Raw genomic sequence first — 16319 nt, forward strand, 5'->3', positions numbered from 1 at the left:
CCTTACGGTGAAGTGGCTACAGAAGTCATCTGTGCTGTCAAAGAAACTGACTGTAGAAAAGCTGTAGGTTTGTTTGCATTTTTTCCCTTACGCCGGACCCAATACAAGTTCCCTTGAGTTCAGCAGTAGTTGGACTGGATGAAAAGTGGAAGCACACAGATACTGTTATTTTCAGGGAAACACTGGGAATGCATGCTTTGCTGGCTTTTTTGCCTCTAACTTTGCCTGATGTGGTGCAAAGAGCTAGAACACAATGAAGTAAAACATTGCAAAGCCTTCCAAATAGGACTTTTGATTTTTTATAGCCATATATACATACTAATATATGTATATAAATGGTAGAAAGACTGAAAAAGTAGTTTTAATGGTTCAGTCTTCATAAACTGAGTCATACATTTTCAGCTATATTTTCAAAGAGGCACACGAGCTTCTCTGTAGTGTTTTCACTTAAACATAAGAAGCTGCAGGAGAGAAGACTCACTTGCCACCCTGACAACCCAGAGAAACTTCATTCACATGCAGAGGACTCTCACTCGCTACAAGCCTGAACTTGCTCCCATTGAAGCAAAGGGCAAGACTCCTACCAGCCTCGGTGGTAAATCACTGAGGCACGCAGCGTGCATTGCACGCGCCTGTGCAAAGCAAGTCTGTTGTCCGACTTCTTTAGGAGCTGGCAGGGCTTTTTATTTTTTTGGTCCACAGACCTTTGTGACTTGCTAGTCGAGAGATTTTAGAAGTGAAGTGTAACAAGGAGCTTTGAGCATGAGGTGTCACAAAATTAAAGGTCGACAACTTCTCTAAGAAAAAGATGGTAGCAGAAAAAGAATATACATCTATACAGTGTGCACACATGTATACACATATACTCCTGTTTCATGCAGAAAGCTTTCTAAATAAAAACATACAAAAAAATAACCAGTGCCATACATTATGTAAACTCACAAGGCGTACTTTCAAAACAAATTTGAAGCATAAATTAAAAGAGAGCGAGAAAGAGAGAGACAGAGACGATAGCAAAACATATTAAATATAGAATTTGCACAATTGGTATTTCTGTTAAATAAGAATAAATAAATTCATTACATCCATTCACATACCAGTTGTAAAAACAATAAATTATTTTATTTTTTTCAGTGCTGTGTTGCTTTTTTTTTTTTTACAATTGTGATTAATCCACAAGACTATTCCCTCTCCCCCTTGCGATAAAACTGTTTCCACAGGAAGGCAGCTAAATTTAATTTCTTGTATACAGTCAGACCAAAGATGATAGGCTTCTTCCTAGTGAGAATGTCTTATTTGAGAAGCAGATGCTCTAAAACCCACCGATGCTGAGGGGTCCAACTCCACCTAAGGGCACTGGAGATGTGTCCCAAATAGTCAGCAGTGAATTTAACACTGAGGATTGTTTCTGTCTATGCAAAGAGCAATACTCAGGGTTTCTATCCCCTAGATGCATTTTATGTTTGGCAACACTCGGTAGTAATGTAAACAATGACACGACAGTGTGAGTGGCAAGGCATTTAGTTGAGAACAGAAGTTGAAATGACAAAGTCACATACCTTGCACCAATGTTTCATCCACCAGTTACATGAAATAGCTACGACTGACAAAAGCAAGGTTTGGAATTGGAGTCTGTTTACAAAGAACAGCTAAAAAGCAAGTGTTAACTAGAGCAGGCTGACCTAGTTTATCTTACACTTTTAGGGTTGCATCCTTGGTCTGTCCCCTTTGCCCTCTCACCAGACAAAGGCAGCTGCTTTTTGCTCATGCTAATTTGCTTCATTACTACGCCGGTGAAAAGGGAAAAAATCACTATAGTGGTTTGTTCTCATATTTCTTTCTTTTTTTATAAATAAACTTTTTCATGAAAAAAGATACTCTTGATCTAAGGAAGCTTTAAATTTTTACCCGCGTATGGTATTACTCTTCTGGAGCCTGAATAGCATCCAAAAGCTGTACTCATCCTGTTGTACATATAATAAATTATCACTATGATGCAAACACAAATACTTGCACATTCTGTCTCTGTTATGATAAAACACAGGAAAAACAAATGCCACTTAATACAGCAGCTGTATGCTGAGACAAATGTTAAGTCTACACTGAGACACATTAAATCTCCTTAGTTTTCCTCTCATGATGGTTTCTATTTGTTATGAACTTTTTTGAGAGGTTCTAGAAGATGTGTAATACATATATAAGTATAAAAATTAGATTACTTGAAAGGAAAATAAGACACTTCAAAGCGATCTTATGTTAATAGGTACAGAAGGCATAAATCTTAATTTTCCAGAACTCTGCAAATATTCAGAGCCTTGATCTTGGTTCTTAGGGTGGGATCAGAGATTAAGTGGGGAATTTTCCTCAAGATCCACAGTTTTGCATGGGACTACTCCTAATGAGGTGGCCACACCATTCTTGAAAGCGGAGGATGACTAGTAACATTCTTTGGTAATTCACTTTGACAGAGGAGGAGGCCCTGCCCCTATTACTGTTTATTTAGAACCGGGTACAAAAATAGATCCTTTTCCAGGTTTCATACTTGTAGATGTAGCAATTCTATGCTGTTTTGAAATCATCACATGCTTTCTTAGAGTTCATACAAACATGCCACGGTTGCAAAAACATGTTTGTGTCAGCCTGGAGCAAGACCTGCCGTTCTTGCTACACATAACAACAAGTTTTCTCAACTGATTTCATGATTGGGATTTTCAGAAGAGCCCGGGGTATTTTGGTGCTCGGGTACCACTGACTTACAGCTGTGAGGCTTGTCTGAAAATCCTCCTGCAGCCTTGTACTCTCCTGTGTGGATGAATGAAGGAATAAAAGGCAGATGGGATTCTATTTTCATGAGCATATTATAACCATTTCTTTCGGTACCTGTTTTTCTAGGGCTTAATTCAAAGCCTGCTGATATAAAAGGAAGCCATTTTAATGGGGTTACTGTCAGGCCTCCACCCGTTACCTGCAGAAGGTGAAATGCCCATCCCCGGTCACAGAACTTCTACCAGACAATAAGGGGATTCAGAAGTTGCTGCCAATGAAAATTATTACCAGCTACTGCCTGTACTGTGGAAACAGTCTTATTGATATTGGGCAAGTCCTCCACATCCTGATGTGGATTGACTTGCTAGTGACCCCTCTTCCTCCCAAACGTGGTAGATATACAAAACGTGAATGCCTTCTATAGCTTTAAAAAAACCCAAACACACACACACAAAACAATCGAAAAAGACAAATAGTTACAAACTTTTGCTGGTAAGATGAATACCAGAGTTAGACATGATGGACAAAACAGTGATAAAATATTAACTGCTTGCTGTGTTTTTTGACCTTTATAGCCTCTTCAAAAGGTGTAGGTATATTACACATTGTTAGATTCAAGGTGGAAGCCATAGAGAAAACAACAGAGAAAGCAGTTGAACACAGCCTCAGAATATCTGAGTTAGAAGACACTTGATTATCTTACCTGTAATTTTTGGTTCTCTAACGACTTTCTACAAAATACAGTATGCCTTTGTTTTATGGAAGGAAGAAGCTAGCAGCTATTGTTCATCGACAACAAGGACCCCAAGCTGTGACACAGCTGGAACTAGTGGAAGGTTTACAAGGAAAGTGTACACAAATTCCTTCTAGCAGCCAAATCCTCCTTCTGTGCGTGTCTGACATACACATGGTGAGGACTCGCTAATGGTGCTGGTATTGAGCAATGCACATGTGGGGATCCCTGCTCTGCAAGCTGCTGCAATGCTCCTGAGAATTTCTGGGTGGAAACACAGTATTTGTCATAGAATAATGATCTGCTGTCAGGAAATTCCTAGCGTGAAAACGTTTCCTTTTGTCAAAACCAAAAGATATTACTTTTTAAAACCAGCAGCAAGCTCGTCATTTTCCAGTAAAACATCTGCAGCCCTTTCTGAAGAACGGACCGAGTCCACAAGGGCTGCAGATATACTTTGGTCAATCACTTTGCTTATGCAGTTTGTCTTTTGATTTTTTAATAGAACCAAGTGATATAAAGTGACGTACCAAATGAAAGATATTTACAAAACAGTATAAAATAAGCTACTGTGGTATCATGGGTACACGTGATGTTTTCTAAGGACATACTGTATTAGAGGTAGGTGAAAAAGGGGAGATGATTCTGTAACCTTCAAATATCCCAGGATCCTCCATTCACTAGTTTTTCTTCTTTTGCATTATTTTATTTTATATTTTTGCAGACACAGAGGGCTTATAACAACTTTAATGCTTTGTTTTTTTGACATATTATGATCACCCTACTATTATTTAAAGCAGTGCACATCTTCATTTGGTCCAAATAGGCAGATTCTGCCCATAATTTGAGACTGTATGCAAGTACATTGAAGCCTTTGCTTCTCTCTGTCTGGGCAGACCTAATACCAGTATGTCAACAATGGCTTAATCAAACCTCTTTTAAAGAAGATCGCAACCACAGGTTAACACTTTTTCAACAAGCACTGTTTAAATGCTGACGGTCTCTGAGAGAGAAGACATCCCTTAGCTAATTTTCCATGCCCGTCTTTGCACTGGACAGTCCTGGTGTGCCACCCTGTGTCGCATGTTCGAGAACAAGAAAGCCACGGCCCCGTAACCCAGCGGGGTTGTGTGAGCTGTGGAGTTACTTTGCTGCTGCCGCCGCCACTGCTGGTGACAGAGTTAGTCATTTGCCCTTGCTTCTTTGGCACGAAGAAACTATAGCGGACGTCCACTGGTTGAGTTGGATCAGTCGCAAGGATCTGTACAATAAGAACCTCTTTTGTGGCAGAGTGTCCCATTGCGTGCAAGAAATCATCTTTGTGACTCCAGCCGCTGTAGTTCATGACAGTCCCGTTGATGTCAATGATTGTTTCTGAAGTGGAGATCATATATTTTCCATTGACAAGGTACTCACCGTTTTTCTTTTTCAGGGCTAGGTAGGCAGTGAATCTGCTCTGGTCCTTAGGCTTGAACTGCCGAACTTTGATGTGGGTCGCCCCTTCTGGGATTTTCACTACATCGGTGTAGCCCTTGCTGAATGAAGGCAAAAAAAAGAGCATTCAGTAGCTAGCCCGAAATAAGCCTCAAGTCTTGCTGCAACAGTGCCTAATGAAGTCACTGGCATGACACATCTTGCTTCATTTTAGTTCAGGCCCTGAATCCATCTGGCATGAGGCTCATCTAAGATTAATTTAAGCAGGTTCCACTGTTTGTCTATTGTATTGTTCTTTATATGCTTGAAGAAATTTCTACTGCGCTTATTTCAAATTGCTTAATCTTTAGCTTTAGTAACGATTTTACGTGAGTCAGATACAAGAGGAATGAACAATAACAGATAGCTTATATATTTCAGCAAAGGGTGGGAGATATGAAATACAATGCACGCTTTGCCTGCCAAGGAAAGATAATGAGATATGCATTGGTTACAGCTGTTTCTTGCTGTCTTTGCTATAATGATGATTAAGGAAAGCATGAGCAGAGTAACAGCTGGGTAGAGGTACCTTGGGAACATTTAAAAATACTCTTGATCACTGAGAAAAAATTTGTTTACTTTGAAATTCATAAAGCCGAAGATTAATCGTCAAGTGTCTAATATGAGGTGTGCCCAAATGTTTAATTTGTACCATCACAGAGTTCTGTCTGTTGCTACTTACGAAGTATCTTGACTCAGATTTAGAAAAAGATATTTAACTCTTCTACCAAAAGTGCCAAGCGTTCAAAACCTGCAATTGTGCTGGAACTTATCCCTATCTCAAGTATGTTATTTATTTTAACTTTACTGATACATAGAAAAAAATCTAAAGACTATACATAGCTATAAGCTACCAGCTGGACTTTGGAGACGTGTATTTTGATTTCTAAACCTGTGACAAAACCATTATGCAAGTACCTCATATCTGAAAAATTTAGTGCTGAAACTTCCAGAAAAAAAGGAATGAAAAAATATATTAAAAATATATAAAAGCGAAAGGGTCTCCTTTGGGATTGTTTAAAGAGCAGACTGCTAATTTCAAGAATTTTTGGCTGCATGAGCAGAGACTGCACAGACTACAGATTAAACACTTGTACTATTCCACTGCTATTTCCAGCAGTTACGAGACAACGACTAAAACTCTATTGATTTAGCACCTCCGTAAAGCTGAAGGAATATGGTGCAAAAAACAGGTTGGGGGAGACTCTGCTCTACAGCACTGCATAAATATTTTTACATAACGGTTGCCAAAATAACTCTGTTAAAACATGTTATTAAAGTTACAAAATCATTTGTTCAAAAACTAAAAGCAATGCTGCAGAATTCAAGTTGTTTGCACAAAGAACTGTAACACTCCACGTGCACAAAGAAATCACATGCAGCCTTAATCCTCCTCTTTCCTAACTTCTGACAACTTGGCTTTACAGCCTTTTAAAAATTTCTTAGGAACCATGTTTTCCAGAAGATTATGTTTTGACTACTTTAAAAGAAAAAAGTACAAACAAATGTTGTTATGGCAATTGTCTGCAATGGGAAGTACTAGTTTCTCCTTGTACGTTTAATAGCTTCCCTGTATGTTTAATGTACAGTTTGGTTTATAATGGACAGCAACACAGGAGCTGCTATTTTTCAGTGGAGAAAAGATAATTTTACTACAGCCACCGCCCTTTCACATGTAAAACCAGACAATTAAGATTTCACTATTTTAATGAGAGGTTTATTTTAAAGTCAATTACTCGCATAAAGGAATTGTGTCAAACAGTATTTCCACTAAAAAAAAATCCTTGTCACTCCAAAATTCAATCAAAATCAAGTTGGAACATACTTGTTACTTACAAGTTGACTATTTCTTTCTAAATGGCGCAACTTTTTGAATGCATGGAGGTTGAATTAATATTTTACTCTCTGACCAGTCTCATTTCAGTTAAAGGCATGATTTGAGGAGTAAGATGGTAACTTCATAGGAATAATTATAATAGAATCTCTCCATTTTCAAGCGTATCTATGCTACAAATCTGGCCTCACTGAAATTCATGGAGTCCCTTTAACATTTTTGCTGGAGCCTGGATTCCAGCACAAGGATCATCACTGAATCATATGAAGTATATCTCACGCTGTCTTCTTCATTCAGACATCCCAGACATTTCAATATTTACAAACTGGAAAAGATTTGGTTTCTATAATTACTAATTTGGATGGAAAGTAATTCTTTTTGGCAGAGGTGTTTTGGCCTCTTTAGGTAAATAATCATTGGTTTACCAGGAAGAAGATTAGTTATGTTTATTTTTAGGTTAAATTCACTCTTAAAGTCATTTTTGACTGCTATTAATCAGTATATTGAAAATGTATAGAAATAAAAGGTCATTTCAGGAGTCAGATTTCAACTTCTGGTAGCTTTCAATATGCTATGTAAGAATTTGGAAGATATAAAACAAAATCAAGTTTATGTGCATTTTAAAGATGGTACACTAATGCGGTCACAGACACTGAGCAGAAATTGTAAACTGAAAGTTTCTAAGAGTAGATCACTACAGCAGTCCTTTAAGACGTTGGAATCTATATAAATGATAATTAAAAATCCTCATTTTTTTATGAATCTTAAGAATTGAAGAGGGAGGAAAACAAGAGTTCAGAGAGAAGGCAGACTTACTTGACGTTGGTATCTCAGTACAAAGCTTACTGCTGCCCTCAACACGGTCAGGGAAAACCATGGGGCAGTTCCTTTTATTTTACTTGTATTAAGTTTTGTTACAGTTAAAAGCTGAACTCTGACAGAAAAATGTCTTATGGATAACTGCTATAAATATTTTGACTTTAAAATAATCCATCTGGAGATCGATATTATGCCAATGGACATGAAGGGATATAGCAAATGCCATGTTTAAGCCCACGTTTACTTCTGACATCTCATCTAGTCATCTAAGCTGCACGTATAGTCAGCAGCGTGAAAAGGTATTTTTAGGGTATAATCCCCCTCAGCTATTAAGGAAGACTTTTACAGATGTGCTCTAATGCTGTCTGCTTCTCTCCACCAACTACACAAGGAATCCGTGTCACTAAATCAGGTGGGATGTCCTCATTGTCATTCAAAGGCAGCTGAGATGAAACACGTTCTCAGCGTCTACTTGCTAACCCAGCATCCTCTGGGAAACACAGTTTCGGATACATCCAGGTTATTGTGACCCCAACAACTTTCTGATTCACTCCTCTCTTACCTTTTCTCTCTCCTCTAGAAACCACAAGCCGTCTGACCAGCAAGAGTAGCAGATAGAGCAAGATGCTACGCCTTATTCTTGGCAAACTTCCTATTACTGGGTGCTCACCTGTATCACCGGCACTTTGTATCAGAAACGGACTGGGTACAGTGTTTTGCCAGTTCATTATTTGCCAGTTTCAGGGTATTGTTAAGAGGCCAGCTGTAACCATCTGGAAAGTGCCATAAAGGGCAGGCAATGTACTTTTTTCCTCAGTCTTCATATGAAAGTAAATTGTGTTTAGAGACAGAAAGCAAGCAAGCAGATAGCAGAGTTACTATTTGCAGAACAAGATACATTTACTAATACTGAAGATCAATACCTCTTTTTGGTAAAGGTTCCCATGACTTTTGTGCAGCTGGAATTGTCTCCTCCACACACCCCACATTTGTCATACTGGAGCTTTGAACCGATGATCCCATCACAACCAGTTCGGATGCATTTTCCCCTGACGCAGACTGAATTACTGTACGGTCGACATTCAGTACCATCAGTTACCTAGGCAATCAAATGACTGTTAGTTAAAACTACCATGTAAAAAAGATTTGCTTTTGTGAATCTGACTGGCAAAACCCAGCTACTTATTTATGTCACCCACACAGAACAGAGTGCCTACCCTGACAGCCCAGACTGAGTTTCTCTGACGTTCCCAGCACAAAAGCAGATGAAGTTTAGCAAAGGGCTGAAAGCAATGACAGATAACTCCACCATAAGACACTAGAATGACCCTGGCTTTAAGGAGGATCTCACAGCTTACTATTAATAACAATAACAGTACTTGTAGATAACCTTGCATTTGAGCTATCTGCATCTAATTGTTACCTTCATAACATTTAGAGGCAGAAAACTGCAAGTGTAAGCATAGGAGACATTTCCGTTCGAATTGCATCTGATCTAACGACCTGACTGCAAGTCACATCTATACTAATTGGCTAATTATTCTATATTAATTGGCTCCATAACAGTTACTCTGGACCCCCTTAATATAATTCAGGGTAAAACACATTCTTTTACTCACAGTACTCTTTCTCCTCCAGAAAACCCCAGAATGACACATGACTCTCCAGGAAGAAAGCCCTTTATCCACTACCGAAAAGAAACTAGTACGGAGCGCACTAAGAGGCCCATACTTGTCATGAATGCACGTACTGAGATGTGGAAAAACTTAACTCATTTTTAGAGGCCAATTCTGGTCCTAGTGTATAACCAGTAGATCAAACCACTAAATTGAATTACACAATTAAATCTTTTAATCGTACGATTAACTTCTTTTCCCTTGCTGTAGGGAAAGATTTCTAAGATACAGGACATTTCTAAACTGGAGCATGAAATCATGACTGGAGATGCCATTACCTTCTGAGAAAATACCACGTAATAGCCTGTTCCTTTGGCTCGGCAGGTGAGCTTGCAAACGTCTCCGGGAAGTACTCCAGCATACTTGGGTACCCATTCAACAAATGTCTTGACACCCTTTGCATCAGACTGATAGCCATTTCTTGCTTCACACTGCTCTTGTCGAAAAGATTTAGCTGTAGAATTATTCACATTATTAGTGACTATTTCAGACCATGCTACCATGCTGTAAATATCATTATGCCCATCTATTATTCCAATTTCTTTCTAACATAATTTTAAAGATACACCATTTCACATCTTTACTTAGAACTGGCTTTCAAATCCTTCAACTGTTTTAGCTTGGAAATCTTCCCATGACATAAAAAGCATTAAAGCACTACATTTTGCATTGTGGTTCATTTTCCAGGACTGAAATTTCTTTTCACTCAAGCGTCCTTTCTGTATGTGGTCAGGGTAGGGGAAGAATTACGCTATTGTATTAATAATGATGAATGTCTTGCCTTGGTAAATACATTTTGGAGGAACCACAATGGACCTTTGTTGTTTCCTTTCACACTAGATGTTCAATATTTGCTATCTATGAACACAGAGGCTGGAGCATGAAGGCACTTACCATTTGCTGGGCAGGGTGCGACGTTGCAGGAGCGGTAGATGGCCCTCTTGCCGGTGCAGTACCGGCCGTTGTTTCTAGGAGCTGGGTTATTGCAATGACGATAAGCAAACTGAACTCCACCGCCACAGGTACGAGAGCACTGTCCCCAAGGTCCCCAGGACCCCCAGTTACCATGGCTTGAAGCCTGAAATATGTGGAATAGTGGGAGGTAAGGACATCATCCACATGTGAATAAAGGTGCTATATCTCAAAGACACTGCTAATGTTTTCCTCAATTGAAGGTGATTTCTTGGTCATTTTAATCAGGGATAAAAGGCCTTAGCAGCCTCTTCATAGAATGACAGAATCACAGAATGGTTTGGGTTGGAACCCAAGGGACTTCAAAGATCATCTAGTTCCAACCCCCCTGCCATGGGCAGGGACACCCTCCACTAGACCAGGTTGCCCAAAGCCCCATCCAACCTGGCCTTGAACACATCCACAGCTTCTCTGGGTAACCTGTTCCAGTGCCTCATCACCCTCACAGTAAAGAATTTCTTCCTAATATCTAATCTAAATCTGCCCTCCTTCAGCTTAAAGCCATTACCCCTTGTTCTATCACTCCATGCCCTTGTAACCAGTCCCTCTCCAGCTTTCCTTTAGTTCGCCAGTTCCAGGCACTGGAAGGCTGTAAGCTCTCCCCAGAGCCTTCTCTCCTCCAGGCTGAACAAGCTCAACCCTCTCAGCCTGTCTCTCATGAGACCCCACCTGGACTACTGCATCCAGCTCTTAACAAGTCCCTCTACTGGGGACTTTCTCCCAGCAGAGTTAATTTCTGTCTTTTATCTGCACATTGATGACATCTCATTTGGCACTGTGCATGCAAAGGCAATACTAGGCCTTGCTCTGTGCGACCAGCTTCAGCCTGTTTCATGGAAGACACACATGCACCAGAAATAGTGTCCATAGTCTCATGTGCTGCTCATTTTTTTTTACTATTCTCACCAATAGGCTACCTTATTCTAGCTCCAGGGGATTCAGCTGCCAGGATACATTCATAAGGCTAATCTATGATTAATTAAATGCAATTATTGTGATTCTTAATTAGTGACAAGTGATGTCAGCAACTCTCCTAATTTGGCTCCCTAAGAAGAGTATTGCGACAACTTACCAGTGTTGCATGAAGAACTATATAATTCTATGAAAAAGGGTGTTACAAGGGCTGTAGCTTTATTTGAATGACTCTTATAGTTTGTAAATATCTTCACAAAGCTCTACAAGTCCGTGCCTCTCCTGTGGCTATAAGAGAAGGGGTGGTGCTACTGTTTACCCAGTAAATTTAGAAGTATCTGAACTGTGCAGTTGACAGCTCTCAAGAGCGCAGGGACTCTTCAGATGTATAAAGCTGACAGAGGAGAAACTGTCACTGGAGGTATGAACTTTTTGGCTCCAGACATTATGTTCTGGATGAACTTCATTGATCTTTCTCTTCACTAGAGTTAGGGTCCTGGGACCTTTTGGATAAGGGCTGTAAAATCAATTTACAGATTTATCTTGCAGTCCATTGCCAAGAAGTCAGGAAGCTATGAATGGGTCCTTGACAATCTGTCCATACGTCCTGAGATCTGACTTACTAAATGGGCACATCTGAAGGGATGCTCCCAGTTTTTCAGGAATGAAGGCTTTCATATTTCAAGAAGAAAACATGCTTCCTGAAGCTCAGCAGCATTTTTACTATATCCCTCACCAGTAACACTCCAATTACATGCTAAAACATAAGGCAGCTTTCAATTTGACTTCCATAAAGTCCCTTTCTCTCCCACACAAATCAGCGCCTTTGAGGATCACGCCTTCTGGAATTCCCTAGAGTCACAGCTGGTAACTTACTGAGTAGTATTTCTTCTTGGTTTTGTCAACACATTTTCCCTGGAGGCAGATCCTCCCTTTTCCACATGGTGTTCCCTCCACAGCAGGAAGCTTCTTAGTCAGACAAACCATCTGACCTTGGCGCACAACTGCACACCAGAGGCGAGAGCACACATCCATACCGGGGCACACTGTGTATTCGGGCCCAAACGCCAGTTTGCACTGACGAATGGCATCGTAGGTTTGTCCCGGTAGCTCCTCAGGGCCCATGATCTGCTTTCTCGGTTGGTCCAGTAAACAGTTACCTAAAAGAGCACACCAATCTGTTACTACTCATTTCCTCGTTTTCTCTGCAGTGCTGCAAACCTGTCAGTCAAGTTAGGCAGACCGATAATGACAGTGAATCTCATTCAAAGGATGCTGACATGAACAGAAAGGCTCTCTGAGGTGTCATCAGCTTTTGAACAAGGTCATACTACTGTAACTGTGTTCTCACTGAGCAGCACACCAGGTGTTGAGCTGTCTGTTTCCAGTCTGAGGGTGTAAATGAGTTTTACTCAGGTCCCTTTAACCTTTCGTCCTGGTTTCCTTCATTTGAATTCACTCTGAACACATTCCACTCTATTTATCAATTTGTGTTTTAAGGAATGATCAAGACTCATGGCAAAGTATGCAAAGTTGTCATTTGAATTTTGAGATAGAATCTTAGAAATGGCAAAGCCTCTAAAGGGATGCCAGAAAAATCACAAAAACCAGACTTATAGCCAATGAGGCACTTAAAAGAAAAAAAAAAAACCCACAACCCAAAAAAACTCCCCAACAGATCAAAGGAAATGTATAAGCTGCATATCAAAACTAATGTTGGCGATAAATCTGGACTGGGCTTTCCTTGTAAGGAATGATACTTGGCTGCTGCTGCTTCTGGAATTAGTTTGAAGAGGGCTATCCATTTTATACAAAAATACATAAATAACAGAAAGAATAGAAAAAAATAGCATAAAGAATTGAATACATGTTTTGAGATATATTACAGAGGTCAAGATTTCTCTGGCACACTCTAAAAATGAGAATTCACATTTAGGTCCTAGAAGATCTACTGATAGCTTTTTTTCTACTATCGAAAAACTTACTCGTTGACATGCAGAACTATTTATTCAGTGTAACCTCTTTTACACTTCATGAAAGGGATATGTGGTCTGGGCAAGCTTCATTTATCCTTGGCCAAAATAACTCACCACAATTTACCTCACTTTGGAACCTACACCAGTGTTCTTCAGTTGGATCATGGGTGAAAAAAGGCTATCTATAAAATCCTCACTATTTACACAAAAATGGGATAGAATGTCAAGCGATGGCAATGAATTTAAACAAACCAAATACCTCATCTTGCAATGGCTTGTGTTTTCCCTCTAGAACACACAGTTACTGCAACTGTTCTTTTCCTCCTCTAAAGACTAAGGCCAATTAGCGAAATCAGCCAAGAATTCTTTCTGCATCACCACTTACTACCCAAAAACTCTCTGTCTTGTGAAACTTGTTCCATCTGTCCTTTGCTGACCCTGATTTACCCTAGCCTTATCTTTAATCTGGATTACGCTGACTTTTTTAATGAAGACAAGGTGTGCCAATGCTAACCGATGAACTGAGTGCCATAAGATAAAGATAATTAAAAGTACTCTAGCATTCAAAGCCTGTTGTGGTGTAAAATATTAAAGTCATGGTGAAGAGTGAGGAAGCACAGATTTTTTTTTTCTGGGGTTTCTGAAAAGGATATAATTGGCAAAAGTTGCTGTCAAAAATACACTCTGTAAAAGCAAAGAATAGCAGAAGTCCTACTTCATATACCTTGTGATGAGGCAGGAAGCTAGTACAGTGTTAGGGCAGTGATGGGAAGGCACTAGCATGTCAACATTTAGTGGTATACACTACTATTATATATATACCGCAGTGTTTATCCAACTCCCAAGTGCAACCGTTATTCAGTATTTTAAAACATTGCAATAACACATAATTTTGCCATGACAGACACTGCTGCACATCACTGAGTTCTACCATGACTGACATGAGAAAAAAGAAAAAAAAAAGTCACATCCTTGCATACACGTGATTTGTCAATCACTTTAGCTAACACCAGTTTGACTATCTTTCACATGTGAATAACAAACAGGTTCCACAAGCTTACATGGCAAATATGGCTTTTTTTCCCCTTCAGAATACAGAGGAATGAGATCCAAAGTTCTCCTCAACTGATATTGCTCTGAGGAAACATGTATAATGTCTATAAATCCAGGTGTGACAGCTGTCTCACACAATAAATTCAGCACTGAAGATAGGAAAGGTCCCTAAGGCTTCCCCACAGGAAAAAAATTAAATCTCTACATTTATAGATGTTGAGCTGGGTTGCAATGAAGTGTGGGTGTTTTCACCACAAGCTGGTCCAACCTCCTACTTGTAATGGTTGGAAAAGACCGAGTTAAGAAGTTGGACAATGGTTTGCCCTGGTTCCCCTGGTTGAGAGGGCAGAGAGGGCTTCAATACACTACATTACATTGCAATATATAGAGCATGTATATACTGCTATTCCCATTTTTGTCCTGAGTACCAAAGGACATTTGTGTGCCCTGGCATAAAGTACCATTGTTGTCTGAAGACAGTGTTAACTGAGCCATCTCATTATCTCTCCTCAATGTTATGTGCAATATATCTTGGGAAAAAAAAGCAGAATAAGATCTCTGCAGGAAGCAGATAACCAGGATATAAATTAATTAAAGTAGAAATAGTCCTTCTTTCAGGTTGCACAGAGCACGGAGCACTCTGACTAAACATAATAAATGGCACGCAATCATGCCACAGCCTAGTGGTTGGCATGACAATAAAGGCAATTAGTACCTTAGGAAAGGGTTGGCTAAAAGCAGATGGAAACAAATGGCACTGTCTTCTGGACACTTACTGAGCCTTTTCTTCCTAAATGTCAAACTGCTGTCTGGGGTCATCTCATGAGTGTAAAACAAATGGTGATATGATGACGATGATGTTTATAGTTCTCAGAGTGGGCCTCAGGAGACAGGGAATCAGCACCTTGATCCTCCCCAGACCTCCTGGTTGACCTTGGACAAGACATTTATATTGGGATTTATTTAGCTGACTTTATCTGTATGTAATGCTGGTGTCTGCAATTCAGTCAGCTGTCAGATGTTTCACTACTCAGGCAAACGAGTTTATGGTGTAATTCAGCACCACTAATGCAACTCATGAGATCAGTCAAACCATTGATGCCATTGATTACACTCCTCTGCGCTACGATGGGAACTTAAATACTCAGTTTAGGAGTAGCTACCTACATAGTAAATACCCACATTTTATAAGATGAGTTCGCTCCCCAACATCGCTTTCCAAATTTAGAAAATAGGAACACCAGTACTTGATAAAGTGATGTTAAGGAATTACAGACTCAAGACTCTGATGCTTGTGGTTACAGCAGTACAGAGTGAACATTAAATCTATATGGGAAACTTACTTAAAGCTTTAATAAGACATTGACTGTTCTTTTGTAGTAGAATACTGTTCACAGATCCAAACTTCTGGACTTCATTCACATTTCATTATGCTGAGCCGTAAGGAGCAGCAGATGAAGTGCTTTATTTATTTCCCCACACCAATGCTGCCATGCCCTGTTTTTCACAAAGCACAATTCATAAGCTCATGCCCGTTCAGAACAAAAGTCTAGTGCAAACTGCTTATGCTGCCTATCAGAGAATGGAAGAGTCTCCTCTTGTTCAGTGTTTCCCCACATAAGCGTCCTGTGACTCTGCAAAATCTCGTCACAAACATCCTAAAAGAAAGCCTGGCATATGAATATTTTTATTCTTTCATTCCAGCTGCTATCTTCTGCTTTCCTCATCTACATTTCCTGCAGCACTGCTCAAATTTACACCTGAATGGTTACGGTTTTTCTCCTCTGCCTAGCAGCACTTGAGAGAGAGAATTCTTGAGAGAGAGAGGATTTTCTTTTTTCTATGGAAAGACTGCAGAGGAGCACCTTCTTGAAAACAAAAAGGGAGGGAAAACACTGCAACTACATAACAGTACATCTGCCCCAGCTAAGGAAAAAAAATGAGCAACCCAAAAGGCAGACACATGCTTTTTCTGAAGGAAGCACGGAAATATGGCACGTTTGTACTGTTTTATTATCAGCCCAAAGCAGTGTCATGCTCTACTATGACCCTGTGGTTTCTGGTGCACTCACTGTACATTACAAATGGGAATTAGGGAGTTATTG

The 16319-nt window shown here is 39.8% G+C and overlaps 1 protein-coding gene across 1 annotated transcript in view; it reads right to left on the reverse strand.

Moving 5' to 3' along the window:
* Window positions 1-680: 680 nt before the first annotated feature.
* Window positions 681-16319, reverse strand: part of ADAMTS5 (ADAM metallopeptidase with thrombospondin type 1 motif 5) — a 44958-nt gene continuing 29319 nt past the window's right edge. The window contains exons 4-8 of the mRNA XM_054841118.1: window positions 12062-12345; window positions 10196-10379; window positions 9580-9755; window positions 8549-8724; window positions 681-5034 (exon numbers count right to left, since the gene is read on the reverse strand). Coding sequence (XP_054697093.1) covers window positions 4461-5034; window positions 8549-8724; window positions 9580-9755; window positions 10196-10379; window positions 12062-12345 — 1394 coding nt within the window. The 3' untranslated portion in view covers window positions 681-4460. The remainder of the gene's footprint in view (window positions 5035-8548; window positions 8725-9579; window positions 9756-10195; window positions 10380-12061; window positions 12346-16319) is intronic.

This window comes from Grus americana, chromosome 1 (genome assembly GCF_028858705.1).
Source record: "Grus americana isolate bGruAme1 chromosome 1, bGruAme1.mat, whole genome shotgun sequence".
Lineage (NCBI taxonomy): Eukaryota > Metazoa > Chordata > Aves > Gruiformes > Gruidae > Grus > Grus americana.